This window comes from Pseudopodoces humilis, chromosome 8 (genome assembly GCF_049639895.1).
Source record: "Pseudopodoces humilis isolate 2021_Gansu_Grassland_sample_001 chromosome 8, ASM4963989v1, whole genome shotgun sequence".
In the NCBI taxonomy this organism is placed as follows: domain Eukaryota; kingdom Metazoa; phylum Chordata; class Aves; order Passeriformes; family Paridae; genus Pseudopodoces; species Pseudopodoces humilis.
Window position 1 is genome coordinate 7,613,314 of NC_142207.1, and position 26,511 is coordinate 7,639,824.

Consider the following 26,511-nt stretch of genomic DNA (forward strand, 5'->3'; position numbering starts at 1 on the left):
CCCTGCCCGGCAAGTCCGGAGCCGTGCGGCACCAGAAGCGCTACAGCCGGCGAACAGCGTGGCTCGGCTTCCTTCACCCTTTCCTTCCCTTTAGCCCCTCTGGTGGTTTCTGCGGCCGGCGGGGGGGGAGCAGCGGGGGGGGCCGGCCCCCGCGGGGGGGCCGGGGGGCGGCCCCGGCGGCGCGCCCCCGCCGCAGCCGGCAGCGACGCCCCCGTGGCGGGGGCGCGGATGGTCTCTCCCGGGCCGGCGGGAGCGGCTGTGACACCTGCTGGCGGCGGCGGGCCGGCCCACGGCGGGCGGAGCGGGGGGAGCGGGGCGGGCGGGCAGAGCGTGCCCGCTCGGGGCGCTCCGCGGCCGCGCCCGGCGCTGATGCGCGGCCGCCCCCCGGCTCGGGGCACGGCGGGGCCGAGCGCCCCCTGAGCACCGGCGCGCGGGGGCACTGCGGTAGCGGCGCTGCCGCGGCGGCGGCTCCGCGCCCCCCGCCCCTCCTCCCCCTTCTCCTCCTCCTCCCCCCCCCCCGCCGCGCCACCTCCAGGGGCGGCTGGTGGCATGCGGCTCGCGCCGAGGGAGGGGTGCCCCGGGCCGCTGCCGCCGTGACGGGCGCCGCGCCGAGCCCCTGCGATGACAGCCATGAAGGAGCAGCCGGCGCACCCGGGCGGCAGGGGGAACCCGCCGCCGCCGCAGCCCGACCAGGTGCGAGCCGCGGCGGGCGGCGCCGAGGGGCCGGGGATGGACGGGGCGGGGGGCGGCCGCCGTCCCGGAGAAGTTGTGCGGAGCTGGAGAAAAGTGTGCGGGAGGGGAACGGGGGATACGGGCGCCCTCGGGGCGGTTCGGCCGGGAGGAAGAGGGAGCCCCGCGGAGCTGTCTCGGGGATGCGCTGGGGCCGCCCGGAGGGGACCCAGCCTCGTCCGGATCCGCATGGGAGCTGGGAGGTTGGCCAGCCCCCGGTCCCGCCGTAGTTTGCGCTCCGCTTCCCCGCGAGTTGCGCCGGGGGAGCCGCACGGGCCGGGGGATGCTGCCCGGCCGCGGGGAGCGGCGGTGGCACCGCGGGAGCGGCCGGGGCTTGCCGGCGGTGCGGGGCGCTCCTCATCGCCCCCCGCTCCGCTCGGGGCGGGCAGGGAGCGGCCCCGGAGGCCGGGGAGGTTTCCCGGGGGGAATTTTGGCAGCGGCCGGCCGGCAGTCACGTCCCTTGGCCCGACGGTGCCGCCCCGTGGGCTGGCGGGGCTGAGGCTGGCGGGGTGCTGATGCCTCTCGGTAGAGGTGATTCTCGGCACCGGCTCGCTTCGAGTCTCGGGCGGCGTCCGCATACGGGAGATGGTACCGGAGAGCAGCCGAACTTGGATGTCATGCTCACAAAATCGAAGTTTTTCATCGGCAGATCGCTGCGCCTGATGCTCCAGAGCGATATCGGGAGGGATGGGGCTGTCCCCCGGGCACCCTCCGGCAGCCGGGGCGGGGCGGGGGTCGTGCCGGAGCCGGAGCCTCGCACCTGCCCTCGGCACCCGGCGGGAGAGGCTCTCCGGCAGCGCTCAGCTCTCTCTCTCCCCCAAGCACCTTAAAATATGCGAACTCCAACGGAGGGTTTTTCAGTTTGTTTTATTTTTTTTGCAAATAGTCCGTGCGCGCCGCTTTTGGTGTGGAACTCCGGCACGCTGAACGGGCTCGCAGGACGTGGGGAGCTGCATTTCACGTTTTCATTCTCTGCTATATCCATCCACGGAGCTTAATTTTCCTTCGATACGCTCGCATTGGGTGAAAAACGCCAGCAGTGGAAGCTGCTGGGCTCAGATGTGCTTTAGCAAGCCAGAGGCTGAGTACCCAGTCCTGCAAGCACACCCAGGCTGCACGTTCAGCTCCGAGGAGTCTGTCCAGTATCAGTGAACCCATTCATTTAAATAAATTTAAAGATCTATGCTCTCTGCTGAAAAATGCACATTTTCGTGTAATGCTGGTAAAATAATACATTTGATCCTTCTTGAATACATTAATTGCGTAAGTTACATGATCTGAAATAGATGGGTAACTTCAACCAGTGCTTAAATTCTGTGCAAATAGTAGAATTTATGGAAAAGTGAAGATCATTTTAAATAAGCTCAGAGGTTCACAGAGCTCATAAATTTCAAGGACATTGTTTTGCTTTAAAGGGGTACTGCTATTAGATGTAATAAAAAGTACTTGAACTTAACCAATCTCTCTTTATATTCAATTCAGAAGTGTTGAATTGGCAATTGTTGTTGGAGGTGGAGGTCTTTTCAAAGGAGGATTAATATTATATGAACAAAATTACCAGTTTGACTGCTTTTTTAGGTTGTAATGAGGAACAGCAGTAAGATATCAATTTAAAGCACACTTAAATATTAAGGTTTATCCTAAATATAGAAACATTATTGCCTGAGTGCTCTGGAGTTCTCAGCTTCTCTCAGTGGTGGATGTGGCAGCCGCTGGTTTGTCTTGTGGGCCTGGCTGAGTGTGAAGATGTGAAGTCCTGTATATTTGGATTGGGTTTTTCAGAGCAAGTTTACTTATCTTGGTTAAAGTAATACTGAATCAGCTTTGGTTACCTGTTGTCTTAGGTGTCAGGGACATCATGCACTATGTAACAGCATGCCATGTGAAACGTTGCTTTTAGTGGATAGCAAGTCTTTCTGTGGGTCTGAATGCCCCTCATAAGGATGGGGGCCCGAGTCCTGCAGTGAGCTCCGTGCAGAATGAGGTCAGGGTCATGGATGTCCACCCATGCACCTCTGCAGGATCCGTGGGACACGCTCACCCTGGGCAGGGCTGGACCAGAGGCTGGGTCTGACATAGGTTTGTGCTGGAAACCATTCTCAGTGCAGCAGTGTGATGTGCCTGTGATCCTAACAAAAGAATTTTATTGTTTCAAAGCTCTTTTGTTGGCTTTCCGTGGTTGCAGTTGTGGAGTTGGTGCTGTGGTGAGCATGAGGGGAAGAAGATCAGGAGTTCATATGTTCATTCTGCTTTTCCACACCCCACAGCACTCATGGGCTTGCTCATATGGAAAATGCATCCTTCTCAGGGCCTTCAATAAATCCATCTCTGTCTTGTACTCAATGTTTCACACTGCATGTTGCTGGTGAGCTTGTGTGAACTCATAGTGTCACTGTCTTTGACACTTGGAGCTTATTGACCTCTTTATAACAAGAAGGTGTCTGCTCTGAGAAGGGTTTCCTGAGGCAGCAGGGCGGCAAATCTTTTCTGGTAGACAAGTAGAAAAAGGTTCTAGAAAGAAAAAGGAATTGTACCAAGATCTTCTAAGTGTCAGTCTCTTTCCTGATTCCAAAGTCTGGTTTTACAGATTTGTCTGAGAGCAGTCATACCAAAGGTGAAGTATTTCTGGTACATTTATAGGTAAATTTGTGACCCAAGATGGGATTTCAAATTACAGCAGGCTAATGCTGGGATTCTCCACTTTAAATAAAAGCTTGGATTGACTGACTGAAGCATCCACAGCCATCACCTTATAAATAATTGGACACAACTTCATATCCAACACGTCCTCTGGTAGTACTTTTAAACCAAGGCTCCCCTGGGACAAGGCATCCAATAACAACTTCCATTAACAGTGCTATTGATGTTTTGGCATTCAGTTTGATAAATCAGCCAGATTTATTCTCACCTCGCTGCTAAATGATGAGTCATATTTATTGCAAAAATTACAGTTTTATGTTCAGGTGATATATCTGTAGAAGGGAAAATAGCTGTAAATTACCTGTATTTCTGGAATGCTCTATCCAAGTGCTCAGACTTCTGTCACTTGAGTGCTGTGTCAGGAGTTAATGTGGCTCTTTCAGTTCCCCTTAGAAGACAAAAATGAGTGTTTTTCATCTTGTGGCTCTTAAGAATTGTCCTGGGGTCTTGGACAATGATGTTTAGTGATCTTTTTTAGAAGGCACAACCATTTAGTAGTCAGTGGACACAACATATTTGAAAAATATAATGTACCTGAATGACTTGCTGGCTGATGAATGTTGCTGCCTTTGCAGATGAAAAACTAAGATAATTCCTCTAGGTATTACCTTTGTGAGGCTTCAGTCTGTTTACAGAAAACCAGATGATCTACACCACCTGGTGCTACTTGCTGTTCTTTGTGTGTGCAGAAGACAGACCTTTGAAATTTGTAATAATTTTCTCCTGAGCCTCTTTTACTCTCCCAACTTGATGCCTTTTTAAAATTGATTTTAAAACAGAAAAAAAGGTGGTGAGTGTTGTTTTTTTTTATTTGATGGGGCTTTTTTTGTGTGTGGGTGAGTTTTTTGTTGGCTTTTTTGTTTTGTTTTGTTTTTCCTCTATATTTCTATATTTCAGAATCTACTACATTATTCTTCTTAAAACAGGCAAGGTCAAATCAGACATTGTATTGTACTAAAACGGGACATTATTTGGTAAGCATTTAAATTACATGTTTAGTGAAAAAAACAAGGACAAGTGGTTACTGTTGCTTGACTGTTGATTTCAGGAGTTGACTTTTTCTGTCTCATGACCAGTTTCTGTGGTCACCAGACAGGTGGCACATTCTAAAAGTACATCTGAACAAAAGACATCTGTATTTTATTTTTTGCAGGGACTAGAGCCAAAATAATTTCTGTTTTTATGTCTTTCTTCATTGCTTTGCTCCTTTTTCCCCAAAGCAGACTCTGATCTTGTAGTGGGAGAAGCATTGATGGATAGCTGTGTCTGTCCAGAGCAATATTCACCTTAATGAGCTTTTATCAAGGTGAAGGGGCTCTCCTTTGCCTCACTCAGGTCAGTTTGAGCTTGATGGGTCAGGCAGAAACTTTTAATCCCATACACACAACAGTTCCAGTACTTGAAAGATTTAGTCAGGTGGTCAAGTCCATGTCCCCCACTCCTGTTTGTGTTCAGAGCTGGCCTCAGACTGATATAAGAAATCCAGTTCTAGTACATAATCCAAAGTGACTTTGCATTTTTCCTGCTTACCAGCCTAGGGGAACTTTTACCTTGCTTTGTTGTGGTGCTCTACCCAACTTACTGGTTTCAACAAGCTTCAACACAATGTCACAAACAGTCAATAAGAAAAGCCAATAGTAGTGGTGAAATAAGGTTATATTATTATGCCCAGAATATTTCATAAAGAGCTATCATTTGGATCTTAACTTAAACTTTAAAATTCTGTTTCTTACGCTATCTAGAGGCCACGCTGTGCCTGTGCTGAATCCAGCAAGGGGGATTACAGGCTTGCGGTATCTTCTGACTGTGTGACCAGCTGCCCAAGAAGCTTATAGGAAAATGTATTACCTGTGGTGGTTTGTAATATTGTTCAGGATTCAGATTCTTGAGGAAGGCACAGGATGTGTCATCTTTCAAATAGTACATGTGGCCTTTATTCATTTTCTCTGTGCCTGGTGACTGTTTCGATGTAGTTCAGCCGTGTACCTGATGGTGGTGATTGGCACAAAAAACCTGAAGCTTGTCTTCCGTCTTCACTGCAGTTCCTGTCTTCTGCTCTGAGCTCCGTGGGGCAGGGGCAGGCTCGTTTTTGGTGAGATGCTCCTGATGTTAATTGGGGAGCATCGCTGTCTGTGCCATCTGGTACCTGCTCTGGTGGCCAGTCTGGGGGAGCTTGAGCCACACTCTTTTTTTTTCAGTGTCTGCAGAGCACACGAGGGTGTTTCTCTGCACCTCTCAAATTCAGAAGTGATGTGTCCAATGAGTGTCAGAAAATCACTTTCCTCATGCAGAAAACTTCAAGACCCTTCCAGTCCTTTATCCAGCCTCTGCCCTGGGGCACAACCACAAAGAGATCTCTGCTGGTGGACACAGGGCAGGGTGATGGTGCTGGTGCTCTCTTGCTCTTGGTGCCCTCCCCTCATGGTTCTGATGCCTTTTTGCAGCGTGCCTTGCTTGCAGAACAGCGTGTGGGAACCCGGGCAGCATCACACAGCACCTGACTCTCCAGCATGTAGAGCCCTCTGCTTGCAGGTGGATTAAAGGGATTACTTAATGCAGTGAATCAAAAACTCTGAAGCAGGGCAATCGTTTTGGCTCTTTTGTGTTTGAAAGAATTGCAGGCAGCTGTAGGTTACATTGTAGCCTCAGCTATTTGAACATACGCATTGTATTAGCTATTTTTAAAAACCCTGTCTGTGTTTTTTTCCAGCATCTTCCAATTGAAAGTATTGCTTCAGGCAAGCTATTTTGATAATTAACAAGAGGGAGGAACTCTTTAAGCAAACAGAGATGCTGTTTATGTTATTCTCATATTTGAAAGCCATCCTTTTAGCACTTTTTAATAACTTGGAGGCATTTGGAGATCATATGCATGTGTTAGTGACACACAAATGTGACCACAGACTCTCTTCCCATGGTGGTAGTAAACAATGCAGTAAGTGATCCCTAGAGGGGTACCATTGTTGTTGTTATTGTGTTTTGTTTTTATGTTTTAGCTAATAAGAGTTTGGAAGTTTGTCTGACCTATGGAAAGACTTGTGGGTGCACAAATTTGCATTTCACATACTTGACTTCCTTTAACATTGCACAGGTAGTCCCACCTGCTGCCACACCTGCCTGTGTCCTGCCAGCAGGTACCTGTGACTTGTTGACACTGTCTTTGGAAGTCTTACAGGACCTGTGTCATATTTCAAGTCGATGCATTAGTTACAAAATCTCAGATGTCTCAAACTCTGTCCCTTTGCACTTTAATCATGCTCTTCTTTTATGCTTCACTCAGCTGCATCGAATGACGTTCATGAATATATGATAGTAAAAGAACAATGCTGGTGGTGACTGATGATGATAAATTACTGTATTTATCCATTAGGAAGGACATTGGATGACCTACAGATCTGAGGCAGAAGCTGAAAGACCTTTTTTAATCTTTCTTAACACTGCTGGCAATAGCCACATAACTTATTATGTGTTATTTATGTAGAGAATCTGTAAATAGTTTTGACCGATTCTAAGATAAAATAGATCAGATAAAACCCCTCTGGCATTTGGAGGATATTGCCTAAGAAAAATAAATTAGGGAGTATCAAACAATGCAATAATTTAAGGAAAATAAGGATTCTTTAAAAGCTTTTGGGGGCATATTTTAGATTGCCTGTGGCAATATTTGCAATTTGCAATTCCCTTGGGGAGGAAAGAAAAGCATTTTGTAGCTTTCCAAAAAAACAAACTGGGCCAATATTGAAGTTTTGTTTTTGAGAATATGGAGGGAATTCCAAATTCCAAGGGGAAAACTGTTAAACTTGCTTGAAGTGCTGGGCCAGTGCAAGAAAGTAAATCAAGCACTGCCAGTGTGACTGATCATTAATCCCCTGTGTTTGTTCTCTCTTCCCCTGGAAGTGCAGAGACTGCTGACCTCCTTTCCCTCTTCTCCATCCTAAGGCTTCAGAGCCTGGTTAAATCAAAGCATTCAAGATTTATTGGGGGAGTCTTTCAGAACAAGGGTTTGAGCACAAGTCCCCCTAATTATGAGTGATGGTGTGCTACTGTTTTGAGTCTTAAGGAAGAGGTGTTTATATCAGTGGTCTAATATGAATTCTAAATAAAGTAATTTATACGAGTAATTGCTCTAAAGGTTGGGTGACCTGAGTCAGTGCAGTTCAAGAAGAGTCCCTTGGCCTGCAGTACGTTGCAATTGGGTAAGCCCATTACAGCATTTTAGTTTGGATTTAAAACTTGATCAGTGAGCAATCCTGACTGACCCTGGTGGATTCGGTCTTGCACCCCAGAGCAGTTTCAGACTGTGAGCTGGATTCCCTGAGGATGAAATGAAAGAAGCTGATGTGCTCCAGGAGCACCCATGGGGTGCACCAGCTCTCAGTGGGTGTTGGGTCCTTGGGATCAGCCTGGAGCTGGTCCGTGTAACCCCCAGAAATACAGAAGTGTGCAAATCAGGTCCTTAACAGGTGTGGCTTCCCTGTCCAGTTCTGCTGCTCTCTCTTTGCTACACAGATTTAACAAACATAGAAGGTGATGAATGCATGCATATATTTAAAAGCAGCTGTATGATTTTGGTTTGTTTTTATTTCACTTGGCTTGGGCCTGATACAACTACATTGCATGACTTTGTTTTTTTTTCATTTCAACACTGGATCAGTTTCTTACATGTTCGTAGGTATTTGTTTGCTATTTTACAAACATACCAGTGTTTATTGCCTCCCTAGTCGAGACAGAAATATACTGACATGAATGAGTGAGTTTGAGGTGGAGGAGAGGTCTAAGTTTCACTTAAGAGGACCGCTAAGAATCTGAAATAGACAGCATGAAACAAAAATAGTGTAAGTCTTGCTGGAGGTTTATGATCTTCTGTAACTGAGATGTTTTTCCTAGCTCTGCATGGGTGGATGTATCTGAGAGTTCCTCTAACTTGAAAGAGAATGGACATTATGAAATTGGAGGTTAAAAGCCCTTGTTCTGTTCTTGCCTGGTTGCAAAATTTCTGTGATTTAGGTTTGTCCTTGAAGGCTGCAATTTCAGAAATAATGTCAGTGTTTGAGGTGTGTTGTTGTTTTGGGAATTTGAAATGTCAGAGTTGCCTGTGATGGACCTCCAGTGCCCATTTAGGGAAAGCTGGCTGCCTTTTTGAAATGTTACTGAGCAGTGCCATGGGGAGGCAGCTGACATGTGGTGGTGTTAGTAAGAGTGGTTTGTGGTCAGCACGAGTCTGGCTCACTGATATTTGTGTGCTTCTGTGAGGAAAACACTCAGATTTAGGGGTATCCTCACAATCCAGGGGAGCTGCAGGAATGTTGGTGGTAATGGTGGTAGTCTGAGGGTCTGGATTTCTGCCCTTCAGGCAGGAGCCTGAGGTGATAGGAAATAGAGTGGTCACAGTGGCTGTCATTTAAGGTGCAGCTCCTGCTACCAAAGTGTTTCACGTCCATGTGTCTGTGTTTGCTGTGCCAGTGGAGCAGTCCCAGGTGTCTGGGAGAGATAACACGTGCTGCTCCTGCTCAGGGGTTATGGCACTTGGTTATTACTCACCCTCAAGACCGTCTATGCAGCCTGGAAATTCCAGGTGGAAGATTTTCTATTTATTTCAATACAGATTGCGTCTGTGAATGGAGTCTTTTTTGTGTAGTCCCAAAAATAAAAGGCTGTATTAGAAAATCAGTTTAATCTGATTTTCTTGTACTGTCCATACTCCATCCATTATTCTGGGAAAATGGTAAATAGAGAGCATACTTAGGAATGTTGGGTATGATCCAGCAGAGCTTTCAATGATTATCTCTGAAGTGGTTCATAGTGCTAAAGGCAGCATTTCATCTGCATAATTCTATGATTTTGAGTAGAATTAGTATTACCTGTTTATCTAACCCCAGCAGATTTGGGCTGTAAATTCCTCCTCTGTTCTTGCTGCCAGCACAATCCTGTGTGACTCAGCTGAGCAGGATGGACTCTTAACCACTCACCTATTTTTCAGTGATCTGTGGATGCTGAGGACGCAGCACTGAGTACACTTTCATACACTGTGAGTCTTTCCATCATTTCTAGGAACTTTAACTTGCACTGGTAATAAGGAGGAGAGGAGCAGCACACCAAAATTTCCAGCAAATTGCAAAAGACCTGATAAAACCAGGGTTTTTTTTTCTGCCTGTGTTGTGCTTAGTGTGCTGAAGTGGAGTATGGAGTAATGAGCCATAGTCACATTTACATGGAAACCACTTCCCTTAATGAGGGGAAAGGCGTTATCTATTTCACTGTAGTGGATTTCCATTAAAAGCAGGACTTCAGCACATCCACCATCTAAAATGTGGGCTGGGACAAGCTTGGTGGAAACAAGGCACATAAATAGGAGGGATGGGAGGGATGAGATGGAGATCTCTGACTGTGACCAGTTCAGGGATAAAACAGACACAGTGAAAGAAATCCCTTCCAGGTGCTGCTTTGTGTTTCAATCGAGTGCCTGATCTTGCACAAATCATAATGAGAAACAATATGTACATAAAATGAAAAGGAAAAAGGAAAGGGAAATAAGGAGCATATTTTTCAAGGCAGGCAGTTTAACCCCTGGAATAGAAATGCTGACGTAAGTTTTGAACTCCGCGCCTTTTGGTGTCTTTAAATGAAAAATGGTTTCCAGAAAGATGCCCAAGCAAAAATTTTTGGCCCTTGGAAAAAGGTGGTATCCCAGGGAAATGTAATGGGTTGCAGTCTGCAGGAGATGGAATGATGGGGATTCCCTGGTGAAGCAGTGAATTTCTGGTAGTTTTATTATTGTTGATAGTCAATACAAATGAACTCCTATGAGATAAAAATACCAAACCTTTATTACAATAATCTCTCTTTTTTTTTTTCCATTTCTGCTGCTTGACAATGATAGAAAGTTCCTCCTTTCCTTTTTATGTGCTACTGTAAATCTTTGTTATAATAGGAAAGGAACAATAGGTTATCTTATATCTGTGCTAAAGAGAACTTTTCCTGAAGAGCTGCAGACTGAAGTATGGAATTCTACCCATTTCCATACAGCATGTGGCAACACTTAATATATATTTATTTCAGAAAAGTAAATCAGAAAGTTGCAGCTGTGACTATGGAAAGGACTTCAGAGGTTACACTTTGGCTGGATGTGGTCAGCATTCATCCATAACCTGGCATTAACTCTCATGCCAGGACCTTGATCTGGCTGTAAGTACTATGCAAATTTTTTTTCTTTTTTGTTTTTTCTTTCTTTATTCCTCCTTGAGAGAGCAAGAATTTCAGTTATACAGCATCTCACTTGCTATGAAGATTTTGAGGAAAGGACTTTTTTTTTTTTTCCTTTTTATCGCATGGACTATTGCAGTGAAAGCAACTCGATGTGTGTCTTCCTTGCAGTGTGGTGGTTCAGTTAAAGCAGACACAAAACCACACCAGCACTTGTTTGGTGGCTTTAGCAGGTCCATGTTGGGCTGTGCACATGCAGTAATGTCCACCCAGCTCTAGTGGAGCAATTCCATTTGTTTGGTGGATCACTTGTTCTGTAATTCAGGGAGGGGTTTTCCTCCCAACAGGTTTTGTTTTACAGCTGGCATGTTGAGATTTACTCCTGAGACACTGCACATGGTAGGCAGACAAAGTCTGTATTCAACAGTATTTTTAGAAGCAACGTTTTGTCACTGAAAATGAGTTAACTGGTTCAACAGAGGCTCTTGGATTTCGCTGACGGGTTACTGGGAGGCTTTTGCCCTTAAGGAGTTTCTTGAGGTTCTTGATATGGAAAAAGCTGTGCTTTGAGATTAAATTATTCAGGTGTTTTTCAAAGTAATTAAGGCTTCTAGCATTTAATGTTTTATGTATGCAGGTTAAAAATGAAGGTTGATTAAATCACAACAAAGGGAAGTTTATTCACAAACGACAGACGGCAATGTCTCTTTTGTGACTGGTGGAATGCTGTTGAGCCCACTTCACTACATTGAATATTGAACCATTATATTAGTGCCATTTTTTCTAAATGATGGTATTGTTAAAAAGCAGGCAGTAGAATTTGATGCAGTACAGCCCTGGCTGTGCTAAGTAGTGCAGAGTACTTTTTTTTTTCTGTCAAGTATCTGATTTATAGACAATTTTTCCGCTTGTGTTTTTGGAATGGCCAGGTGAGCTATACAAAACTCAGCAAGACCAGGAGGCAGGCCAAAGTAATGATTTTCTTGTTGGAAAGTAATAGACATGCCAGTATAGCATGTAATAACAGCAGGTTTTACAGAGTGCTGCAGAACAGTAGGAGTGTGAAACACATACGTTACATAAATTATCTGTGCATACATTTCTGCAGAGTTCTGGGCTATAGTAACTCATTCATACTTTATTTTTATTTTTATTTTTTTTTCCCTTCTTTTTTCTAGTCACTGAGAGTTTCAATGCATGAACTCCTTCAGCCTTTTAAAAACTTTACCTGTCTTATCTCCTCTGGATTGAGTACCTTATCCTTTGGATATATTGATATATATTGATGTATATACTTGCTTTTCAGGAGTCAGTGAATGGTCTTTGAAATCTAACAGCAAATCAGACCTCACTGTTCCAGTGCTGTCTCTCATTATCCTCTTTCCTATCAGGAAAAAGAAAACAAAGAAACACTTAAGACACAAATCTAGAATATCCCCCATGTGTCAGTGTGAGACAGCTCATCTGTGCAAGTATTTATTAATTATTCTAAGTCCGCTTTTTTAAGGGCTACTTCCATAGTAACCCTGAGGTTTTGTACTCTTCTGATAGTGTTCCTTGCTCATGGTGAAGATCTGGAGGCACATTTTGTCCATAATTTTTTTCTTTTGGTCCACAATTTTTTGATATTTTATGTGAGCACACAGAAAGGCACATTGTCCTGCGTGTCTTGTGTTTCCATTCCTGTACCCATCTGCCCACACCATGGATTGTAACAGCTCCTCCCTCTGCCTATGATCCCTCCAGTTTCTCTCTTTCACAGCATCCAGGGAGGTCTGGAGCCTCTCCTAATAATTTCTGTAAAAAATAAAGAAACCAAAGTTGCTCAAAATTATCTGTGCAAAGCTTAGAATACGCAGTGTAGGTAAGAAGAACCGTGGTTGCTGAAGAGAGAGACATTTCAGGAGTGTAAATCCTTTAAATTTCTTGGGCATTTGAAGCAAATCCATGAAAAACTAGTGAGCTCTGTGAAATATCATAAGGGACCCTTCATCAGTTTCCACTGGTCCTGGAGAAAGCATAATCATAGGTGTTTATCAGTCAGCAATGATGGAAACTTCCAGGTGATATTAATAGACTTTTTCCACACAAGAATAGATTCTCCCTTTGCTTTTGCCCTACCTTGCATAAAGCTGTTCTTGTTTTTTATGTTAAACAGGATTTTTTAAAATTTTAATCCCGTCAGAGAAAAGGAATGTTCCTACAGAGAAAATATTTGTATGTTATGAAAATATTTTCAGTATTAAGTCTCCTGAAAGTTGACCTGGATGAACCAGTGACATTGCAATGCCCTTTCTGTTTTGGGGGTTGTTTTTGTTTCTTTGTTTTGTTTTGGTTGGTTTTCTCTATTTCATTGTTATTCCTGTCTCTGTGGCTCTTTTTGCTATAAGAAAAATTCCTTACCCATTATCATACGAGCCCTTCATGCACTTTATGGATTTAGTTTTTAGTAATACTTATGAAAAATAAGTCTACTTTCTGATCATGGAACAGTCTTCTGAGACTTGGAGGTGTCTGTGCCTTACCTTGAAGTGTTTGAAAACAGCTCTCAGTTATCAAGATTTAACATCATTTGGGAAAAATCAGAAGTTAGTTGGCTTTTAAGATATTGCCCAAAGGCAATGCATTCAGCATGCAGCCTTCTCTGATGGTGGTGAAGCATGAAATTTGAGAGTCCCCAGAAATTCACCTCAAGCATAAAACTTTTAAGTAAAAACAGGCTTTGGAGAGTGCCAGGAGGTTAATCTGGGTGAGGGTGAGTTGTTTTCACCAAGAAAAGTGTGTTCCTTTATGGACATCTGAGCCAGGTCTCGGACAGATTCAGGCCCACAGCTCTGAATCTGTCAGTCACTGAAATATCCCATATTTTTTAGTGCACAGGTTGTGGGACCTTTCATTATTTCTCTTCAAAGCAGCTACTGGTTTTTTGAGGGCTCAATTCTTCAGCTGCATGGCACCAAAGACTTGTTTCTGTGGTTTTGTACTTCAGCAGTTGCAGTTCAATTCTAAACGTTTGTGAAAGTTTTATTTATATTGTGACAGAGCTTCAATCGCCATCCAAGACTGAATTGCAATTGGAACATAGAGGGAAACAACAGCATTTTTCTGAAGTCTGAACAGACAGGATAAGTATCAAGTGGATGGAAATTAATACTGCTATCTGCATTTTCCATTTTTCTGTTTCAGTTTTTCTAAAATAGCCATGAATTGGTGTGATTTAACAAACCTACCACAAGTTTACATTGTCTGACTCTGAAATGGGGAGTCTTTCCAAATAGACAAGAAGGGGGAGGAAGAGCATTTAATTGTCTTGAAGTGATTAGATTGATTTTTAAAAAAAGTCACTACATAAACAGAATATTTGCAAACAATCCCATCAAACTGGAAAAAGAGGCAGAAAGTTTGTGTATTAGGAAAGGATAGCTGAGGGTATCCGTGTGATTTGGCTGGAAACATTTAACCAGAACTTTGGGATTATTTTCATGGTGATCTCTCTTGCTCGAGGACTTTTGGTATTAATAATTCTATGCATATAATGAATTAATTTAATTGAATGTTTTTAGCATATAGAGATACCTTCAATCTGCTGCAGTCTGTGTTATAATTATTTGTATATACTGACTTGGAGAGTTCATTCTGAATCCACTGCTGCTGTCTTGAACCCCAGGATAATAAGCTCCTGTTGTTTGGGCCAAGTGTTGAGCTGCTGGTGGTCCTGCTTTGCAAAACCTTGGGGCCAGACCCTAAGCATGGACCAGTGAAGGGAGAGGCTGAAAAAAGCCTCTGGAAACAGTAATTGGAAGATGAAGCAGTTGGTACATCTGACAAGGATTGTGAGCGCATTCTTCCCATTTCAAATCTCTGACACTGACTTTTCTCCTCCTTTTTGGGTCCATGCCCAAAGAGTCTTTCAGAAACCTGCAAAGAGTCTAATTCTGGGAGAAACATAAAGGTTTATTTTGGATTTTATTATTTTGCCACTGGCCAAGAGAAACCTTTTTGTGCCTGGATTTATGATTTATGGACGTGTATAAAAGCTATTGTCTGCACTTTTCCCATGGATTATTCATCTTTTTATTTCAAAATATACTCACATCCTGGGAAGTTATCCTAGTGCTTGCAGTCAAATCTGGAAGTTTGGAGGCATCAAATCACTTGTGATGCTAAACCAAGCTGTAGTTGGATGTAATGATACCTGCTTCCCAGGAGGGTTTACATTTCAGGTAGTGAACATTTGTGATGCAGCTTGAAATGATACAATGCTGGGTGCTTTGAAAATGTTCCCCAGAACAGTAGAAGGGCTCATAAACATGTAGCTGTTACTGCTGAGAGTTACTTAAGTTTTCATCTTGGGGCATGTGTTGTGTAAATTCAGGTGGAGATTTTATTGATATTTTCTTGGATATAAATGAAACTACTGGTACCCTGCTGCCTGGAGAGTAGCTGTGTTCTGATTCACCATGCTGTGGCTTTGGAGAAAGCAGCCTTACAGGAGTTTCTCTGTTCTTACAAGACACTGACCTGGTGAACCTGGATGTGAGCCATATTAACCTTTGCTCCCAAGCAATGCAGCTTAGAGCAAATAACCCTATCTCTAGCAGCTTTGTCCTCTGCTGTATAAACCAGTCTCGGGAGGAGTAACAGAACAGCAATTAAAAAACTTTAATCCAGTCATCCCCAACCCCTGAACATTAAGATAAACCACCCAATCCAATTTTCCTTTTCAGAAATGTTACATAATAAAGCCAGCAGCTGTCAGGATGTAATCTGCCTCTGGCTGCTGTGCTGCTGGTCAGAGTGAAGGGCTCCTGCAGTGGAATGTGGGATTGGGCAGTGATACACCCATGAAATAAATATCAAGAAAATATTGCAACAGTTTGTGGTAGTTTTGTACTATTACAATCATAGATTTTAGACAAGGTGTTGATAATTTAAAAGCTGGGAAGAGAGGTCTGGTATGGATGGGCCACCCACATGCACCATGGCACAGCCCAGTGCATACAGAGATTGTGTCAGGTTCTGTGAAACTGGGATTGTACCAACACTCCATGTTATGATCCCGCTTCTGACACTAATTTAATTTTATGATCCCACCTCTGATACCAATTAATGTTAAGATCTTCTGGAATAATGTTAGGATCCCACTCCTGAAATAATATTAAGCTCTGAATTTAAGGTGCAAATGAGACCATATGCTAAAGTTAATAGTACAGATTTTATTTAACAGCAAGGAGTGAGAGAGTTTGGAAGGGGGGGCGGTGTATAAATAGGAGGAGAGAGGTGAGAGAAAGACAGATTATATTCACCACCACACATTGTTGCTGCAGTATCCAGCTGGCCTTTCTTCTTCTGGTCTTCTTGGTGGTGGGGGTACCCTGGTGCTCTTCTAAAGGCACCACTTTTATGTAGTTCAAGTCCTGGGTATCCAGAGCCATTCCCACACTTTGGGATGGGGTGTGTGTGTAAGCAGTTTCTTCCTTTCCCCAAGTTTGCCATGGTGGGAGTTTTTGTCCAAAGTAGGTTACCCAGCTCTTCCAGGCATCTTCCTGTTGGTGTGTCCATGCTTTTCCCACAGTCTGCACAGTGGGATCTTGTCCAGTGTGCCAGTTCCACACCTTTCTTGGCAAGGTAAAGGAGCAGTTTATACTGAGTGCCATCACACACCACATACAGGATGGCCAGGGTACCAGGCCCAGCCATCATGGGTTTAGGAGAGGTAGGTCATGTTTGACCAACCTGCTCTCCCTTTATGACTAGGTGAACTGCCTGGTGGATGCAGGAAAGGCTGTGGATGTTGTCTAGTTGGCCTGCAGCAAGGCCACAGCACTCCTGGAAAAGCTGCAGCCCTTGACTTGGACCAGGAGCACTTTCTGCTGGGTTAGGAACTGGCTGGATGGCCAGGGAGTGCTGGTGAGTGAGGCTGCATCCAGCTGGGGACCAGTGACCACTGGTGTCCCTCAGGGGTCTGTGCTGGGGCCAGCCCTGTTCAGTATTTTTACTGGTGACATGGATGAGGGTATTGAGTCCTTCATCAGTAAATTTGCAGATGACACTAAGCTGGGAGCGAGTGCTGATCTGTTGGAAGGTAGGAGGGCTCTGCAAAGAGACCTGGAATGGTTGGATGTCCATCCAGATGTCCAAAAAGTCCAAAAAGATGTCCAGCAGAGTCCAAAAAGATGAAGTTTAATAAATCCAAGTGCTGAGTCCTGCATTTTGGCCACAACAACCCCCTGCAGTGCCACAGGCTGGGGACAGTGTGGCTGGACAGTGTCCAGGCAGAAATGGACTTGAGGGCACTGGTGACAGCAGCTGGACATGAGCCAGCAGCGTGCCCTGGGGGCCAGAAATGCCAATGGCTCTTGGCCTGGATCAGGAGTAGTGTGGCCAGCAGGAGCAGGGAGGTCATTCTTCCCCTGTGCTCAGCACTGGTGAGGCCACACCTGAGTGCTGTGTCCAGTTCTGGCCCCTCAGGTTGAGAAGAACCTTGAGATACTTGAGCACATCCAGAGGAGGCAACGAGGCTGGTGAGGGGCTGGGAACACAAACCCTGTGAGGAATGGCTGAGGGAGCTGGGGTTGTTTAGCCTGGAGAAAAGGAGACTCAGAGGTGACCTTGTCATTCTCTACAACTCCCTGAAAGGTGGGTGTAGGCAGTGGGGTCGGTCTCTTTCTCCAGGCAGACAGAATGACAGAATGAGAGGACACAATCTCAAGCTGTGCCAGGGGAAATACAGCTTGGATATTAGGGAAAAGTTTTTAAGAAAAGCACGATAAAGTGCTGGAATGGTCTGCTTGGGGAGGTGATGGAGCCACTATCCCTGGATGTGTTCAAAACAGGCTTGGATGTGGCACTTGGTGCCATGGTTTAATTGAAGTGTTAGGGCTGGGCTGGACTCAGTGATCTTGAGTATCTCTTCCAACCTAGTGATTCTGTGATTCTTTGGAGCTGTAGATGCCATGTGTGTGGTTTCAGCTCTCCTGGCCGTTGACAAACCTAGGAAGAAAATCACAGACTGAGCTAGCAAACACTCTGCTCTGGAGTGTGACTGATCAACATTCAGAAATGCTAAACGCTCACAACATCCAGCCTGAGGTACTTGGGTGTCTGAAAACCACTTTAAGGCAGAAATGATTACAAACCAGTAGACAGTAACCAATTTTCATGCCACTGTGACAAAGCCTTTTCAAATAATTGTATGAAAATACAACTTTGAAACAGGTATTTTCTGTATTTCTAGTGCTATTTATCAGATATGCATCAAGTTGTTAGAATTAATCTTCATTTGCAAATTTCTTTGAAGCAAAGCACTACGACTCTGACTGCATCGTTATTAATCCCTTGAGTTTACCAACATGTGGACATCAGAAGAAATGCTGTTTTACTTTGATTGGGCTTTTGTGCAGAGAGAACAGCACATGCTCTGTCTGTCTGCTTCATTAAACTGTAAACACAATTCAATTTTGTAACATTTTAATGCATGGGCATTAAATATTTTGTGGACCTTGAGTAGCTATCTGGCTGTTGTATTTTTAAAGCAAATTTAATCTGTTCTAGGTTTCTGGGTTGCCTTCCGTGCTTTCTTCTTCTTAATTTCTTTCTTAATTTCTTTTTAATTTGAAAGTTCTCTAACCTGACTTTAAGCCTTAGATGAAGTTCTTAAATCAGTGGGGAGGATTAGATAAATTTTAGGTATTTCAGCAGAACAATTCAGGTCATCAGTCTTCTGCAGTTAATTATAGAGGGAAGCCTGGGTGACTTTGCTCTTAAATTAGATGCCTGCAATGATGGTGAAATGATCTTAGCCTGGTGAAATGATTTCACATCCCAGTACAGGCGGGTTAAATCTCCAATCCAAAAATATTTTTTTTTTTCCTTCATTGCTATTAAAAATACATTCTCAGTCAATTTTTATGAACATTTCCTCTGCATAAAACATAGCCATGTCTGAGCTGGATTTTCTTCAGATGTTTGCCTGCATTTCCTTTTGAAAGGCAAGAGCATCCCAGGCAGTGAAGGAAGGGGGCTTGGTCTGCAGTGCCTTTGAACCACTGCTGGGATGGTGTGAGGCTGCTGAATCACAACCACAGGATCTGCTTCAGGGCTCATTTGTACCCAGACATAATTCTGAGGGTTTATTAGAGTTGTGTCATGATTTCAGAGTTGTCTCAGGCTGCTGGCTCCCAGGAGAGAAAGTGGCATTGTGTCACAGTGTTCTGGTGGCACAAAATATAAACCTTAGACAAAGGTGATTGACAAAGATTAATGTTTTGTAATTGGGAACATTAGAGAAAGCTAAAGACCTTTGTACTGTGTATTTTGAAAAAACAACCAGAAGGCTGTTCAGAGCAGTATAGTGTGGATCAGCATAAAACCTCATTTTTCTGATTTTTCTATGTAATGAGAGCCTTAGTTAGAGTTCAGTAAAAATTGCACTTTGCTTTGAGTTGTTTCCTGGCCCTGTTCATACTGATATGTGTGAGGCTTGAACTGAGGACCTGAGCATGCTTTGAGATCTACACTTAACCACTGTAGTACAAATATTACATTTTTCACTTCTGAGATGTTTTTCCCCCTGCAATTTAAAGGAATAATATTTCCCTTATGTAGCATTGCCCAAGCTGTTAACAGGCTTGTTTTATGTTTTGCTGTCACATGAAGAGGGTGGAAATCACCATTGTAGCTATTATTTGGCTTCAGAAGTGAAAGACAAAAGCGTTACCTTTCTCCTGAAAGCATTAGCTACAGGACAGATGGTTTTTTTTCCAAGTGCTCTCATCAAGTTGCAGTAAAAATCTTTTCTCCATTCCGTTTGTGTGCCTTCTGTTGGGCTTCAAAGCCAGTTTTACCCTTGGATGGCTGAAGTCAGGAAAAGCGTTCTGTACAGACCATGGCAAAACTAACTCCAGCAAGGAAAGAGAGAGGATTAAAATCCTGTTTATCAGAGAAGAGAGCTGACCCCAGTGCCCCGAGCTCTTACACTGTGTGAATGGCCTCCCTTGTTGGCGTCAGGGTGAGCTCTGTGTTGGCTGGAGCTGTTCAGCCCTCGCAGGCTTCTCTGTGCTGAGCTGCCTCTGCTTTGGCTCTGCAGCCCAGGAACATCTGCAGCCCTGAAAGGAAGGAGGTGACAGAGGTGAATTATTTTTGACCTGTGATCAAATAGCATTTTCAATGAGAAAGAACAGCAAAGAGAGCAGGCTGTATTGCAGAATCCTCCCGACTTCCCCTTGCCTTCCAGGCTGTCTCCCTGCGTTTTGTTGTGCTGGAAAAAGCATGTGCCTTGCTTCCCTGGGCACTTCCACTTGTCAGGGCACTGCTGCCAGCTGCTCCAGGGGCTATCCCACATCCTTGTCCCCCCACATCCTGCCCATGATCAAGGTTTGTCTGAAGTATTTATGCACGATGTAAAGGTGACAGTTTCTGCTACGTGCAGGGCTGTGGACCAAGCAGGGACCCCATGGGATAGAACCTGGCAGAGAACATAGCTCAGATACTATTGGCACCACTAAGGGCTTAAGGAGATATTTCTTCCTCTCATCAATGCCTTTTAAAATTTTTGTTTGTTTGTGGTGTAAGTGCATCTTCAAGATGCAATCTCTATGTTTTTTCCACAAAAGAACAAAAAAAAGATTTATGTCATATCAGTGCATGATTACTTTTATTTATATTATTAACAACCATTTCATAGTAAAAGATTCTCTAATGAGGAACAATAATCATGTAAAGTCTTTCTGCATGGTAATGTTGCCGGGACTTTTTTGAAAAATGTCTCACAGACAACTCTAGATGTCAGCTGGTAAAACCAAAAGTCATTTCAGTGCTTTTATCCTTGTGAGAGATAAAAGAGATTCAGATGGAAGACTTTGTGAAAGGTGCGTTTCTAAACCTTTCCCAGCAGTGGAGCCTGCAGGATGCTCTCAGCTGATACAGCACATAGTGGAGCTTCAGACCAAAGCTATGTTCAAGTGGATATTGTTTCACCAGCCACCCTTTCTGAGGTCCTAGCTATGTGCTGTTTCCCGTCTGCGTGTCTGCTGGATTAGTGTGCTACAGAAGATGAAAGGCTCCAGCTATTATGTTTTGGAGATAATAAGTTCTCAAGTGTCTCATGTTTCAGCTATTTTTTGTTTGCCTCTGGAATCCATTTTCTCCATGCACCAGTTTTGGTTTCCCCAGTATCTATTTTTTTTTTTTTTTTCTTTTTGAAAGTGGACAGCAGCAGATCCTTCACTCATAAACTGCTCTCAGAAATTACAGGTGCCATGCTACAGTTCCTTCAGGCTGTATCTAGCCTTCTTCATCAAGGCAAGAGCCCTGAGACACAGGCAGTGTCCCACTGAAAATCAGGACATTTTAGGATCATTTTTACATCCATGGCCCTTGTAATCTTCCTCTTGTTTTTGCTGTGCACTTGCTGCTGCCACAGCGCTGCTGTGCCAGGGCAGGTGCAGGTGTGATTGTCTCTTCCCGTGTGTTTCAGGGAGTTGAGGTGTCCTGTTAATGAGATGGGAAGCTCTGGACTGCTGGATATGATCTGGGTGTGGTGCAGATCGTGTGTTTTCCACGTTCTGCGCATCAGACCCGTGTCAGGATGTGCTCCTGGCAGCTGTGGCACCTTGTCCGTGGCCAAGAGCCCCAGGGGCTCCTGTCAGCTGCAGCATTTTCAAAAGTTACATGAACACCTAAAGGCAGACAAGGATTCTGTATGTGCCCATTTCTGTGAGTCTGTAATTCCCTGTCAAGGAGAAGAAGGGTAGCAGGGCATGGTCTTTGGGAATGCCTTTGTGCGCTGCTGGGGATAGACTGGGAGTGGCTTTTCCCAACTCTCCTGGGTGCAGATGTTTCCAGCAAATCCTGATGCTTGGGAAAATCTGCTGGGTTTGTGCTGCAGCCATGCAGAGTCTGTGAGCAGGCTGTGGGGTGAGTGTCTGAGACCCTGGGCCTCAGGGTCAGCTCTGGGCTGAGCTGTGGCTCGATTTGCAGGTTGAGGATGGAGCTGGTTGTCTCAAGAGGAGTGCAAGGACAGACCTCCCCAGAAACGCAGCCACTCCTCTGGCAAAGCACAGCCCCCCTCAGGAAGCATGAGTGCCCATCTAGGAAACGGCATTTTAAGAAACTGTAAAATCAGCAGTTGGGTATGATTGAATTGTGCCTCATATATTTGTTTTATCAGTGCCTCCTGTATTAAGCTGTTCAGTTATTAAGAGAAGTAAACCCTCCTGAGATGTCTCCTGCTTTCAGAAGTGCTGGGCAGGGTGTAGCTGCACCCACAGGGTGCTGATTGTCTGGGAAGTCCTGGTGCCATAACACAGCAATCTGTATTCATGTGCTGTGCTTTCATCCCAAGATCACAGAAGAAAAGGATCATTGCTGTATATTTAAGGAATTAATTATGTGGCTTAGTTTACTGGCAAGACTGTGTATTAAGAGTAGAGAGCAGTGTCTTGCAGAGGTGCGTGACCTAAGTCGTGGAGTTCATTTCTGCAGTCAATCCTGCATCTTATCAGAACTTCCTCCACCTCTGGAATCCCATCTGTGCCCACAGCAGGGTGCGGAGCTGTGACCCCCAGAAAAGAGCCCCATGGTGGATATCATACCCAGGGGATTTTCTGGACGAGAAAAGTGTTCATTTTCTCCAGAAACAGGGAGTGCCTTTTGGTCCTGAGCTGGGAAGTGAGGAGCAGAGCTCTATCCCCCCTTGTCTCTCTGGAGGTGTTTGCTTCAAAGCCATAGGTGGGTCTGTTCCTAAACTTCCATCCTGCTCTGACTCCTGGCCTGTGGAGGGGCCAGAGGTTCTCCTTGTGCCTCCTGTGTTTAATGCTCCTGACAGAGGTGTGCTCCTGCACCGTGCCAGCAGCAGCAGCAGCAGCACTTTCCCCAGACTTGTCAGAGCTTCCTCAGCTATCTCGGCAATACTTTTATCTATTTATGGATAAACGGTATTTAAAGGGAACAAATGGCCTGTGTGATCATTCTGGTGTTCATTTTTTAGTGTGTGTAATTCCCGATGCTGGCACTTGGTTTTTCAAAGCGGGATTAGGACTGCTGAGGATAAACAGTGCCAGCATTACATACGGCAGGAGTGGGGACCTGTGTAAAGCTCAGCCAGGCTTGCTTATTGACAAAGCCTAATTAAAAATGGATAAAGTTAAAGATTGTTTTTGTTGATAGTCAGATGTCCTGGAATGAACTATCCTGTGCAGCTGTTCTTTTTGTTGTAACACAGAGGGATTTAAAGCGTGAGTTGATTCCAGTGTCTGTGGTCTCTGGGTGTTCCCAAGAACCATGGGCTGAACATGAGCAACACCTCCAAACCTCTGCCTTCTCTCTATGTATTCTATTCCTAAAATAATTTCCTGGAGCAGTTCCTCAAAGCAGGCAGATTGAGCATCAAAGGATTGCCCAAAGCCCTGGGGTGGATCTATTTATTAAGGCTGATTAATGCAATGAATGTTCTGCATATGAATTCAGGGCCCCCTATAAATATTGGACCTCCAGGGCTTTATAGAATGATTTTGGAGAAGTGGTTCAGAAGCAGTGCTACAGCCATTGCTTTGCATTTATTTTTGGCCTTTTTTGTTTGCTTTTATTTAAGTAGATTGTGATTACCATGAAATTTCTTTTAAATTTTACTTTTTATTCAGTGTTTAAACGAATACCGTGCTTGTAACAGTGAGAGGTGTACAGTCTGTCTTTCAGAATTAAAAGGAATTTTTTTTTGCTTGTTTGTTTTGGGATGGGATGAGTGATGACTTCGGGACAGCTTTGTGGTATAGTGTGTTTTGCTTTAGGTTTACTGACGAATGTTTTCTTCAAGCAGCAGGCTGGCAGGGAATTGCAAACAGTGACCTCATTTATCCTACCAGAGCTCACTCTCCTTGACGTTTTCATCAGCCAGTGGGGGAAGACGTTTGCTGTTCAACTGCTGCCAGCAGAGCTTATTTTTATCTCGGCAACCTGGGTGAATATTCTGAGCACTGTGTCAGTTTAAGCAGTGTTATGCCTGTCCTACATGGTCCCACGTTTTGTACTGAGATAGGAGCAGCAGCAGGTCCACAGTGACTGAGGCAGGTTGGTTCAGTGATGGATTTCATCCCAGGTTTGTGCAGTGTGTGCTGCAAGGCTGTTTGTAAGGCTGTTTGTAAGGGTGTATCTCATTTGGACCTCACTAGCTGGAAACTGCTTGCAAAAATAATTCAGTGTACTATTGCTACTTTTCCTCCTTCATGAAAGAAGCTGGAAAATCTACACATGTGTAATGTTACTGTCTTTATCTTTAGGAAAGAACTTAATGAACCTACTGCAGAGTCATCATTTTCTTGTCTTTCTTCAACTTTTAGCAGATAACTTAAAAGGGTGTTTTGCAGAATCAACGGTTGATAGACAAACCAGTATTGAAATGTTGAGAGAAAAAACAATTACTTCTGCATTCCTGGAAACAATAAGAACTCTGAAGAGTTACCTAAAGCATCTCCTCCTCTAGATGCTTTCATTTTGTAAAATCAGGCTTAGACTTCTCCTCCAATACAGGAATTGTGTAAAGTATAGTGTGGCCTAATGTGGTGTTATGTTGGAAAGCAGATACCCAAGTCTTTTCTTGTTGTAACCTGGCTTTAGCACTGCAGACATAATCCCTACAGTGTGTGTGTTGTGGTAGTGGAGGGCAGAAGTGTCCTGGCAGATGCAGGCTTGTAGACTGCCAGGTTTCTTTTGTACATGTCCTGGCAGTGATTTTGATGTGTGTCTTATTTAATGGAAAGCCTCAGAATATTTTTAAAAATTAATTTGTGCTGTAAGAGTTCAGATAAATAATATTTATTTAATATTCTGTAGTTTAAACAAAATAATAATTATTAATAATAATAATAATAATAATTATAGTTATAATAATTTCAATGAGTTTTCAGACTTTTAAAAGTCATTGTTAATGTGCATTGTGCCTTTTCTGCCCCATTTTGCACCAAGTTCCAGCAGGATGTGTAAAGGCAGGTGTAATGCTGACTGAAGTACTTGCAGCTCGTTTTGAGTTTGGAAGAGTTTTCCTTTGGAAGCTAGTTTTTTTTAATATTCTTTTTGCCAAGAACATCTCTAGTTCATCTGAGAAACAATGCAGTGGGTGCACTGTGCAAAATAAATAATTAAAAGTGTATAAGAGAAGAATTATGAAGTGGCTTCATGTGATATCGTTGGCAAATTTGGGTAGATTTTTTGCAGCTTTTAAGGTTAAATAAAGGCAGACTACTAATGGGGTTTTTTGAGTAATTGAAAGCTCATTGAGTTTGCTAGCAGGTTTTCTCAATCATGTAATTAATTAATAGTAAATACTTTTGGAAATTGCTGCTGCTATGCAGATCACCTTTCCTGACTTCAGATTCTTCTGGAATAGGTTGAACTCTGATATTTACTCTGCAGCATTCAACTGAGAGCAAACACATCCATCTCAAAGACAGGGCTGGCTACTTTGCTGCAGTAGCATAATGAACTCATCCTGAACACTCATTTATTCAGTATCTCTGTATCAGTGTTTAATCCTTAACAAAGCTGCTTGTTGCTGTGTTTTCCTGGTTCTAGAACACCTTGCAAACAGCATAAAGTTCCCCTACTGTCGTTGCACTGGGCTTGCAAAATCATTTGTTTTGCTGTCCTGAAAACAGTACTTTCATAAAACTAAGCTGTTTTGATGATATTTGTTGTCATCTACCTCAGGAAACAATAGTGGCATCTTTGACATATAAATTATATTTCATGTTCCAGTCCTATTAAAAAAAACCTGTCATTATTTTCAAATTTAGCTGCTGCTTGTCCATAGCCACTTCAGCATGATTTTTAGGAACAGCGTTCTAAACATCCACAGTTACATATTGTTTATTTTCAGGATATTTAAATATCATAAATACCAGACTGACAGTATATATCTAAATACAGATAAGTACTGACATTTAAAGTGCACATAAATGCTTTTTAGTAGATAAATAAAGACAAAAAACAATGAAATGTATAAGGCTTGAGATACCATCCCTGCCCAGCCTGCACGTGTTTCTCCAACACTCCAGAAACAGCATGGAGATGGATTTTCAGCACTTGTGTATCTCTCCTTGCTGCTGTGTGCTGTTAAATAGGCTTTTAACAAAACAACACAGCCTTCCTTTATTTTGGGCATCTTCAACCAAAAAAAACCCCAAGTAAATAAACATGTTTTAAGGTACCAAAGATGCCCAGACCTGTGAGCGGTGAGTGCAGCAGGGATGCAGCCAGCACAGCTGTGTGGGCAAAGCCTTTCTCTGCAGAATTTTTTATGGACTAGGGAGAATGGTATGGTCAATTATATAATGTGCATTTTGAACACTTAGAATGATTTAGTGTATTACATAAATGGAAAAGAGAAAAGCTGTATCTGTTTTTTCCAGTTCATTGTTCATGACGATAAGAGGAGTTTTATTAACTTCACAGTTGGTGCTACTCTTTTAATTTTTACTGTGTTTTGTTTTAATCCATTAAAAAAGCCAACAAACCAGGATTATACTGGTTTGGGGATTTTTGTGGTTTGGAATTTTTTTTCTTTTTTCCTTTTTTTTTGTTTGCTTCCCCTCTCTGGTCTGGTGTTTCTTATTAGAAAGCTGCAATTCTTCATAAAACTGACAGGTACAATTTTGGCTGAGTATTCAAACCTGAATACTCCATAATAAGCATGCAGGAATAATGCAGACACTGAAAAATGGGGAAAGGCTCTTCTTCTGGGGCTGGAAAATCATGTATTCTCTGTTAGTCTGAAGGCTGAGAATGCCATATAAATCACATTTTTTTCAGTAAGTAATGCAATACTAGAACAGTGGAGAAGGGAAAAGGTAAACATTCATTACAGAATGTAATTATGGAATTCAT

General features: G+C 43.7%; 1 protein-coding gene across 2 annotated transcripts in view; it reads left to right on the forward strand.

The window, feature by feature from the left end:
• Positions 1–26,511, forward strand: part of DPP10 (dipeptidyl peptidase like 10) — a 435,737-nt gene that overhangs the window by 191,522 nt on the left and 217,704 nt on the right. The window contains exon 1 of one of the 2 annotated variants that reach the window (XM_005519624.3): positions 560–693. The exons of the other annotated variant lie outside the window; for it this stretch is intronic. Coding sequence (XP_005519681.2) covers positions 622–693 — 72 coding nt within the window. The 5' untranslated portion in view covers positions 560–621. Of the gene's footprint in view, positions 1–559; positions 694–26,511 lie in introns of those variants that run through there. 2 annotated transcript variants of the gene reach the window in all.